The following is a 10,870-nucleotide window of genomic DNA, read 5'->3' as shown; positions in this document are numbered from 1 at the left end:
GGATCACCACTAATCGTCAAGCTAATGACGTGAAAAGAGCGCTTCGTGGGAGGCAACCCACGCATTTTTTTTACCGCTTTGTTTTCGTTTGTTTTGTGTTGTTTTTACTTGTTTTGTAGGTACATGTCCGATATGATATAGAAAACTTGAAAAAATTTTGACCCAGAGGACCAGAAACAGGCGCACTGCCCACGCCTCAATGCGCGTGGGCGTGCGCGATTTTTTTGAAAAAATTGCCCAGCCAGAACAGCAAGGTCCGCACGGCCCACGCCTCCAAGGCGCACGGCCGTGCGCGACTTTCCCCTCCCATAAACATCAATTTTTCATCTTCTTCCCATTCAAACCACACAAAAACCTCTCTCATCCAACTTCTCTCTCTAAACCTCCATTTTTCCTCAACCTTAAACCTCACATATCTCCATCAAAACTCCACCAATTCACACAAAACTTTCACCCAAACCAATCCAAAATCAATTCCAAAAACAAACACCCAAATAAAATCAATTTCCATCCATCCAATCCATTAACCCCAATTTTCGTATACCCCATTAACCTAAACCAAAAACCACAAATTTTCCAACCAAATCCAACCAACCACTCAAAAACCTTACTTCCAACGTATACCCATCACAAAAACTCGGTCAAAAATGTCTTCAAGCAAGCAAGGGAAGGAAGCATCACCAAGGTTCCATGGCATCAAATTTAAGAACTCCGAGCAAAGAAAAAGGTATAACAAACTTCTCTCTCGACCTTTATTTCCGAATCGTTATCCTTGTTTCTTTGCTATGTTGGACCTAGGTATAAAAGAGCAAGTAGAATCGTTAATTGAAAACCTAGGATGGTCCGGCTTGATGAGAACTTACCCGGGGTATGAAAACCTTGTCTATGAGTTTTTAAGTTCATTTTGCTTCATAAAAAATAAGACAAAGTCGGATTACCCCCAACATAAGGTCTCGTTTCGGTTTTTAGGTACTGACTATGACATGACTTTTGATTACTTTTGCCAAACCATGGGTTTCGCCGATGCGGGGCTCATCCATGATTCAAATAGTCAATACTCAAAACCCGTGATCTATGACCCTGAAGCCTTTTGGACCACAATCACAGGCTTGAATAACTACGTTGCTAGGTCCAACAAAGCTAGTGCTATCCAAAACCCTATCCTCCGTTACTTTCAAAGAATTATGGGATGCACTATCTTCGGTAGGACGGACTTACATAGAGTTAGAGCACCTGAGCTCTTCATTCTTTGGGCTGCACTTAATAATCACCCCGTGAACACATGCTACTACTTACTTGATCACTTATCCTCTATCACCAAGAGTGATAGTGTGATTGTTGCCGGTGGTGTTATAACATGCATAGCAAATAAGTTTGGGGTAAGACATGCAGGACTCAATAGGATAGAGGGAGACAACACTTTGAGCAAGCACGATCTTGTGCAAATGAACTTTATCCAAAATGAAACCGATATAGGGACCTTTGAGTTTCGAGGCAGCCGAGGAGAAACATTGATTATATTGCCTAACCCTGCCCGCACCGACATAAAGGTGGCAGGAAATTTGTTGTATGTTATTAATCCTCAGGTACCCGAAGATGATGAAGATGTGAAGAAGATTTCCTTCTTAGACTTGACTGGGTTTTGATGATATACAAACTCACATCACAAAAGAAGAAAAACTACGGAGGCACAATATGAAGATTAAGAATGAAGATTAATGCCTAGACTTCTTGGTTATACTCTTTGTAAGTATGGCGTTTGTCTTTTGATTTATCATTCTTAACTTATGAAACAACTTAGAATGCTCAGAAAATAATTACAAACATTCTTCTAAGTTTCCCATATGATGCAATACTAAAATCTCTTGAAAATAAATCACACACTTACAATGATTTTCATTTCAATTGTGATTTTGTACAAAGAGATTTTTAACTACCAAAATTATTATTGATTTTGGAAATTCCATATTTAATATATTAGTAAAGCATGTCATTTTTATATACATGCATACATTACGTGTCTTTTATAAAGGCGTAATATATATATGTTTTGGCATGATTGAATTATACTATTGGCAAAATTCAGATAGATATGTTTTGGCATGCATGTTACTATCTTTCGATGCACCATCAGTTTCCAACGGTCAGCATATCTGAATCACGGCCAACATTTTGATTTTTCTCAACAGCCATCTTTTTGAATTTTCACAACGGCACTTTCTGTAAAAAGAATTGGCCCAAACTATTTCTTTTGAAAGGTAGCATTGTTTCATAAACATCTTTTTAACTTCTATAAATTCAATTGAGAATCAAATCATTTTAAGACAACAACTTTCATTATCTCAATTGACATTTTCAATATCACTTGCTTTTAAACTTTCATTCAAGTTGTTTGGAAAACTTTGCTTACACTTTAACATTTATTAAAAAGTTTTCTGAGCACTAAGTCAATTTGTTAGAGTGATATTGATAAAGATATATAGCCATACATTTGTTATTCTTCAATTACTTTGTTGTAAAGTTTCTTGCCATTGTTGGTGAGAATTATTGTTTAAGATAGTGGGGTGCTATCTTGTGATTGTTGTAAAAGGTTCTTTGATTCGGAAAGATTCAAAGTCCACCAAAAGTGTTTGGTGTTTGTGTTGTAATCAAGAGAGAGGGTTTCTTTCTTGTGTTTATGTTAGAAAGATTGTTAGGGGGTCTTGGGGTGAGATTGCTTGTAACAAAGATTCTAACATAGTGAATTCCTTCGCGGGGTGTGAAGGGAGTGGACTGACCCTAAGGTTTAGAGGGGAACCACTATAAACTCTCTTGTGTCTTTTCTTCTTCCCTTGCTCTTTTATTTTTCCGCATTCATAACTTCATCATTATTTATCGGAAAAATTATCAACAACGCTAATCTCTGAAAAATTAACCAATATTCCTAGAAACCTAATTCACCCCCCCTCTTAGGTTACAATCTGAACTTACAGAAGATGCAAGTGAAGAAGGTGCTGACTTGCCTAATGAAGCCAGAACACAAATGGATGATGAGCAATGGAATTGGATGCAAAGTGAGCTCCAAAAGATCAACACCAATCAACAACAATTTGGTGAAGAGTTCTCCGGTATGCAAGAGGAGGTGCAAAGAACAAACCAAAGGCGTGAGGAGACCCATAATGCTCTTCTAGCAATGCAAGAATATCTCAACGCCCGATATCCTCCGCCGGGGAACCAATAAAAATGTGAGCTTTCCTCTTCCTTTCTCTTCTTTTCTTTTCCTTTCTTCCTTTTAATTTCTTGTTTTCTTTATGCATTGAGGACAATGCTTCTCCCAAGTATCGGGGGGAGCCAATAAAGTGTCTAGGTAGTAAGAGTCGTAGTGTTTCAAACTCCCTTGAATTTTTATCTTTTGTTTTGTTTTATTGCGAAAGGCATGTAAGCGGCTAGATAGTTTTCTTGTTTTAATTGTTAAATATGACATATACTTTTTGTTAAGTTCTCTTCCAATATAGGCTAAATAATGTTCTTGTTGTGTACATGAAAATAGCTTCTTGTTGCCTTAAGTTTTTCCAATAGACCCACATTGATTCTAGGTGAACAAAACTTCTCCAATGAGAAAATTCACAGTGCATCCTTTGAGTAAGTGTATGAATAGATATTTTAAGGACCACGTTCTAAGTTTAATGGTACATGGACCCTTTAAAGTCTCTAGGAGTAAAAGTAGTATAAGCTTGTGTGGGGAAATTTAATTAACTTTATTTAACGTTGAAATAATATGGGGGGAAGCATGATTTTCACTTTTTCACTAAGTTGAGAACACCGCCGGAGCATGGAGGGAAGGATAGTGTACTCGAACAACTCCTACGCGAAGGATGGTACCTCCTTAGTGATTGTATAGCTTCTACAAACTTCTGAAAAAAAAAATATATATATAGAAAGAAAAGAAAAAGAAAAAATTTTATGAAAGAAGTTACAAACTACAGCACTACTTAGGGTGATTGCCGGAGTAGTGGAGGAAGGAGTGAGTCCCTCTCCGACTTCCTATGAAAAGGTGATATCCCCTAGGCATCTGTAGCCCCAAAAGAGACCAAAAGAAAAGAAAAATATGGTCCACAATTTAAAATTGAACCAACCTAAACTTAATTCCCACCTTGCTTATATGGAATGAAAATGAGGTTTTTCTCGGTTGATGTACTGTTGGGGTTAGAACCTGTTTCCTCATAATACCTGTTTATACAGGAGCAAAGGGGATGCACTACACACACACACTCACTTAGTTTCTCTTGTTGGGTTGAATAGGAATCATAAGGGGCTCTTGAGGTTGTGATTAGTGTATGCTTAGGACAAGGCCTTGGAGGGAACATGTGTTTTAATTTTGTCATATACTTAAATGTTTTCTATGCTGCTATGTCTATGCCTTTTGCTTGAGGACAAGCAAAGATTCAAGTGTGGGGGAGTTTGAAAAGTAGATTTATTACGTATTTTAATTAAGTTATTTAGTTTAATTCTATTTAGATTTAATTAGATTCTATGTGTTTTTATTTATATTTAAGAGCTTTTTACTTCAAAGAATCCAATATTATATTTCAGGATCAAATATATGATTTGCAAGGCTTGGAGCTAAAGAAAAGGGATTTGGAGCACAAAAATAGGAGATTTCCAAGATTTGGGACCGAAATATGCACTTGAAGAAATCAGAATTCGCTCCCCCAAGTCAGTGAAGGGCGCACGGCCCACGCCTGCAAGGCGCACGGCCGTGCGCGATTGCCAGCATCCCTTTTAGCTGCTTTTTGCTCCGAACAGCGGTTTTCTACGCAGCCTGCTTTGACGATAAAGCCCATGGATCTTCAGAGAATATTCCTTCAGTTATTTCTTAGGGCTTAAGTCATTAGTAGGCTATAAATAGAGAGCTTGTTCTCCTTGTTTTATCATCTGGAATTCTGAATATTGTATTGTGACAGAATACTATTTCTCAATAAAAGTTCTCGTTTTTATTCAATTGTTCTTGTTATTTTCTTCTTATTCATTCATGGCAACACCAACCATGAGTGAGTAATTCCCTTAGACCTTGGGATTGTTGGGAGAGTCCTATGGCTTGATCCAACAATCCTAATCCGAAACCCTAGTTTATGTAACCCTACTTTTCTTATCTAAATTCACCGTTCTTCACAACGATATTAACAAGTACCAAACTTTGGATGCGAACGCGGAGGGTTAGTACTTGTTAATTCGTTACCCTAGTTATCAAGGTGATGAATCGAACGAAGAAGTCTTAATAATCGAACAAGTGAATTTAGACAAGGATTGCGAAGCATGAGAATAGCCTAGTGAACCTTGGGACTTATAGAATCTCGTACAATCAAGGATCTTAATATAGGAGTTAGCCATGAGAATAGGTCTAACACCTTGAGAGACACACTCCCCGGATATCGAACGAAGAAGGGGATAGGCTTTAGAGAGATTCGTCCTTAGAAACTAGGATTTACATAAACAAGGATTAGGATTAGGATGTTAGGTCAACCATAGGATGAACCAATAATCCCTAGGTTGCCTTTAGCTATTGTTTTCAACCGTCGTTTAGATTACCTTGAAACCCTAATTATCAATTTCTCCCTAACCTTTACTAGTTTTGATTGGAATTTAAATAACTCCCTGTGGATCGATACTCTCTCTTTATTACTACTACGGTAAACCCGTGCACTTGCGGATTTACGGTAACAAGTTTTTGAGTTTGATAAGTAGATTTATTACGTATTTTAATTAAGTTATTTAGTTTAATTCTATTTAGATTTAATTAGATTCTATGTGTTTTTATTTATATTTAAGAGCTTTTTACTTCAAAGAATCCAATATTATATTTCAGGATCAAATATATGATTTGCAAGGCTTGGAGCTAAAGAAAAGGGATTTGGAGCACAAAAATAGGAGATTTCCAAGATTTGGGACCGAAATATGCACTTGAAGAAATCAGAATTCGCTCCCCCAAGTCAGTGAAGGGCGCACGGCCCACGCCTGCAAAGCGCACGGCCGTGCGCGATTGCCAGCATCCCTTTTAGCTGCTTTTTGCTCCGAACAGCGGTTTTCTACGCAGCCTGCTTTGACGATAAAGCCCATGGATCTTCAGAGAATATTCCTTCAGTTATTTCTTAGGGCTTAAGTCATTAGTAGGCTATAAATAGAGAGCTTGTTCTCCTTGTTTTATCATCTTGAATTCGGAATATTGTATTGTGACAGAATACTATTTCTCAATAAAAGTTCTCGTTTTTATTCAATTGTTCTTATTGTTTTCTTCTTATTCATTCATGGCAACACCAACCATGAGTGAGTAATTCCCTTAGACCTTGGGATTGTTGGGAGAGTCCTATGGCTTGATCCAACAATCCTAATCCGAAACCCTAGTTTATGTAACCCTACTTTTCCTATCTAAATTCACCGTTCTTCACAACGATATTAACAAGTACCAAACTTTGGATGCGAACGCGGAGGGTTAGTACTTGTTAATTCGTTACCCTAGTTATTAAGGTGATGAATCGAACGAAGAAGTCTTAATAACCGAACAAGTGAATTTAGACAAGGATTGCGAAGCATGAGAATAGCCTAGTGAACCTTGGGACTTATAGAATCTCGTACAATCAAGGATCTTAATATAGGAGTTAGCCATGAGAATAGGTCTAACACCTTGAGAGACACACTCCCCGGATATCGAACGAAGAAGGGGATAGGCTTTAGAGAGATTCGTCCTTAGAAACTAGGATTTACATAAACAAGGATTAGGATTAGGATGTTAGGTCAACCATAGGATGAACCAATAATCCCTAGGTTGCCTTTAGCTATTGTTTTCAACCGTCGTTTAGATTACCTTGAAACCCTAATTATCAATTTCTCCCTAACCTTTACTACTTTTGATTGGAATTTAAATAACTCCCTGTGGATCGATACTCTCTCTTTATTACTACTACGGTAAACCCGTGCACTTGCGGATTTACGGTAACAAGTTTTTGAGTTTGATAAGTAGATTTATTACGTATTTTAATTAAGTTATTTAGTTTAATTCTATTTAGATTTAATTAGATTCTATGTGTTTTTATTTATATTTAAGAGCTTTTTACTTCAAAGAATCCAATATTATATTTCAGGATCAAATATATGATTTGCAAGGCTTGGAGCTAAAGAAAAGGGATTTGGAGCACAAAAATAGGAGATTTCCAAGATTTGGGACCGAAATATGCACTTGAAGAAATCAGAATTCGCTCCCCCAAGTCAGTGAAGGGCGCACGGCCCACGTCTGCAAAGCGCACGGCCGTGCGCGATTGCCAGCATCCCTTTTAGCTGCTTTTTGCTCCGAACAGCGGTTTTCTACGCAGCCTGCTTTGACGATAAAGCCCATGGATCTTCAGAGAATATTCCTTCAGTTATTTCTTAGGGCTTAAGTCATTAGTAGGCTATAAATAGAGAGCTTGTTCTCCTTGTTTTATCATCTTGAATTCGGAATATTGTATTGTGACAGAATACTATTTCTCAATAAAAGTTCTCGTTTTTATTCAATTGTTCTTATTGTTTTCTTCTTATTCATTCATGGCAACACCAACCATGAGTGAGTAATTCCCTTAGACCTTGGGATTGTTGGGAGAGTCCTATGGCTTGATCCAACAATCCTAATCCGAAACCCTAGTTTATGTAACCCTACTTTTCCTATCTAAATTCACCGTTCTTCACAACGATATTAACAAGTACCAAACTTTGGATGCGAACGCGGAGGGTTAGTACTTGTTAATTCGTTACCCTAGTTATTAAGGTGATGAATCGAACGAAGAAGTCTTAATAACCGAACAAGTGAATTTAGACAAGGATTGCGAAGCATGAGAATAGCCTAGTGAACCTTGGGACTTATAGAATCTCGTACAATCAAGGATCTTAATATAGGAGTTAGCCATGAGAATAGGTCTAACACCTTGAGAGACACACTCCCCGGATATCGAACGAAGAAGGGGATAGGCTTTAGAGAGATTCGTCCTTAGAAACTAGGATTTACATAAACAAGGATTAGGGTTAGGATGTTAGGTCAACCATAGGATGAACCAATAATCCCTAGGTTGCCTTTAGCTATTGTTTTCAACCGTCGTTTAGATTACCTTGAAACCCTAATTATCGATTTCTCCCTAACCTTTACCACTTTTGATTGGAATTTAAATAACTCCATGTGGATCGATACTCTCTCTTTATTACTACTACGGTAAACCCGTGCACTTGCGGATTTACGGTAACAAGTTTTTGGCGCCGTTGCCGGGGAGTTGACCAAATTCCAATCAACTTTGGTGACAGTTAGGTTTTATTTCTGTTTTTACACTTTCCCCTTCTCAATCGATTTCTTCTTCTTCTTCTTTTTGGATTTCTTTTCCGCTTATGCGTAGAACTAGAAGTCTTGGGAGCCATATTCCTCCGGATTATATCCCCGAGATAGAACAGTACCTCCATAGGCGAAAAAGAGAAGCACGAAAAAACCAAGCCATGGCAGACGCACGTACTCTCAAAGAGTATGCGACTCCGTCAACGGAGGAGCCGGCAGCGGTTATTGTGTATCCGGATGTAGAAGGAAACAATTTCGAAATCAAGCCTGCACTTCTCCATCTTGTGCAGCAAAATCAATTCTCGGGATCCCCCGCTGAGGATCCCAATCTTCACATCTCTACCTTTCTTAGGCTTAGTGGAACCATTAAAGCCAACCAAGAAGCCGTTAGGCTACATCTTTTCCCTTTCTCCCTTCGAGATAGAGCTAGTGCTTGGTTCCACTCCTTAGAAAAAGGTTCCATTACGTCATGGGACCAAATCAGGCAAGTCTTCCTTGCTAGATTCTTTCCACCCTCCAAAACTGCCAAGTATAGGGACCAGATTACTAGGTTCAATCAAGCAATTGGGGAGTCTTTGTATGACGCTTGGGAGCGTTTTAAGGAGATGCTAAGAGTTTGCCCCCATCACGGTCTTGAGCAATGGCTCATAATTCATACTTTTTACAATGGTCTTTTGTATAACACTAAATTGACTATTGATGCAGTAGCAGGAGGAGCACTAATGAATAAGAATTATGCAGATGCTTATGCGCTGATAGAAGACATGGCTCAAAACCACTACCAGTGGATGAGCGAGAGGGCAATTGGTGGTACAACACCATCAAACAAGGAAGCCGGTATATGTGAGGTCTCTCCTCATGATCACTTGGCAGCTAAGGTAGAAGCACTCTCTCATAAACTCAATAAACTCAATGTAAGTGCCTCTACTCCTTCTTCTCCTATATCTTCCTGTGAAGTATGCGGTATTACTGGCCACTCTAGTGATGAATGCCAGCTAGGGAGAGCTCTCTTGTTTCCCAAACAAATAAACTATGCCCAATACCAAGGTATGAGTCAAGGGCAGAATTTTTACAATAAAAATCAATTCGGGCAGCAAGTAGCACCACCAGGCTATGGCAACAACCAAAGGGTGGCTCAGAAATCTAATCTTGAGCTTATGTTGGAAAATTTTGTGCTAAACCAAGAAAAACAAAACCAAGAGCTTAAGTCGCAAACTAGACTTCTAAAAGAGTCGCTTGACACTCTAACTTCTAAGGTAGACTCTCTTGCCATAAGCAACAAATCATTGGAGACCCAAATCTCCCAAGTAGCCCAACATGTTTCTTCTACCTCTCAAACACCTGGAATATTTCCAGGATAACCCGAGGCCAATCCTAAAGCACACATCAATGTTGTTACCCTAGAAAACGGCCAAGAGCTAGAAAAACCAAAGGTTGAAATTGTGCAAGGCAGAGAATCCCTAGAAGAGAGTGAAAGTCCGGTAGATACAAAGCCCTATGTTCCTAAAGTCCCATTCCCTCAAAGGCTTGTTAAGCCTAATCTAGAGGACAAATTTAGGAAGTTTGTTGAGCTAACACAAAGTCTACACACCAAGGTCCCGAAAGTCTTGTCCCAAATGCCCACCTATGCTAAGTTTGTTAAAGACGTCATCTCTAAAAAGAGAATCCCCGTGGGCAATGAGACAACAACCTTGACCAAAGAGTGTAATGCCCTTCTAGGAGGACCACCCAAGCTTGGTGACCCTGGTAGTTTTGCAATCCCTATCATGATAGGAGACACAAATGTGGAAAGAGCCTTATGCGATCTAGGAGCTAGTGTGAGCATGTTACCCTTGTCCCTCTTCATGAGGATAGGAATAGGAAACCTAAAGCCAACAGACATATCCCTTAAGCTTGCAGATCGCACTATTATCAGTCCCGTTGGTATTGCGGAAGATATGCCCGTTTTAATAGATGGGTGTTTTGTTCCCGCTGATTTTGTGGTTGTTGACATTCCTGAGGACCCTCAAGTCCCAATCCTACTTGGAAGACCTTTATTAGCCACAGCGGGAGCAGTCATAAATGTTAGAGAAGGATGCATTATGTTCCAAATAAGTGACATGCTCATAGGTTTCGAAATGTATAACATCAATAGAGGAATCACCGACTACTCCTTGTTCGAAGCCGAAGATCATGGTGGAAAGCAATGCTCTTCACCACCACCTGGCTACCATCACCTCTTTGACCCATTTTAGGGATCACCACTAATCGTCAAGCTAATGACGTGAAAAGAGCGCTTCGTGGGAGGCAACCCACGCATTTTTTTATCGCTTTATTTCTGCTTGTTTTGTTTTGTTTTTAATTGTTTTGTAGGTACATGTCCGATATGTGAAAGAAAATTTGAAAATTTTTGACTCAGAAGACCAGAAACAGGCGCACTGCCCACGCCTCATTGCGCGTGGGCGTGCGCATTTTTTTGAAAAAAATTGCCCGGGGGAACAGCAAGGTCCGAACGGCCCACGCCTGCAAGGCGCACGGCCGTGCGCGACACTTATGTGTATA

The 10,870-nt window shown here is 39.2% G+C and overlaps 1 protein-coding gene and 1 non-coding gene across 2 annotated transcripts; one reads left to right on the top strand and one right to left on the bottom strand.

Moving 5' to 3' along the window:
• Window positions 1-8,385: 8,385 nt before the first annotated feature.
• On the top strand, window positions 8,386-10,563 carry LOC146929377 (uncharacterized). Its single transcript, XM_085707301.1, has 3 exons — window positions 8,386-8,558; window positions 8,682-9,585; window positions 9,697-10,563. Exons 1-3 carry the CDS (start codon window positions 8,386-8,388, stop codon window positions 10,561-10,563), a joined length of 1,944 nt encoding a protein of 647 aa, XP_085563427.1.
• Window positions 8,857-8,963, bottom strand: LOC146929378 (small nucleolar RNA R71). Its single transcript, XR_015009166.1, has one exon. It is a non-coding gene; the product is annotated as a small nucleolar RNA R71 (small nucleolar RNA).
• Window positions 10,564-10,870: the final 307 nt, after the last annotated feature.

This window comes from Medicago sativa, chromosome 4 (genome assembly GCF_051527215.1).
Source record: "Medicago sativa cultivar Bolivia chromosome 4, Bolivia_mono, whole genome shotgun sequence".
In the NCBI taxonomy this organism is placed as follows: Eukaryota; Viridiplantae; Streptophyta; class Magnoliopsida; order Fabales; family Fabaceae; genus Medicago; species Medicago sativa.
The sequence above is the reverse complement of the archived record's forward strand: the minus strand, read 5'-3'. Positions and strand labels throughout refer to the sequence as shown.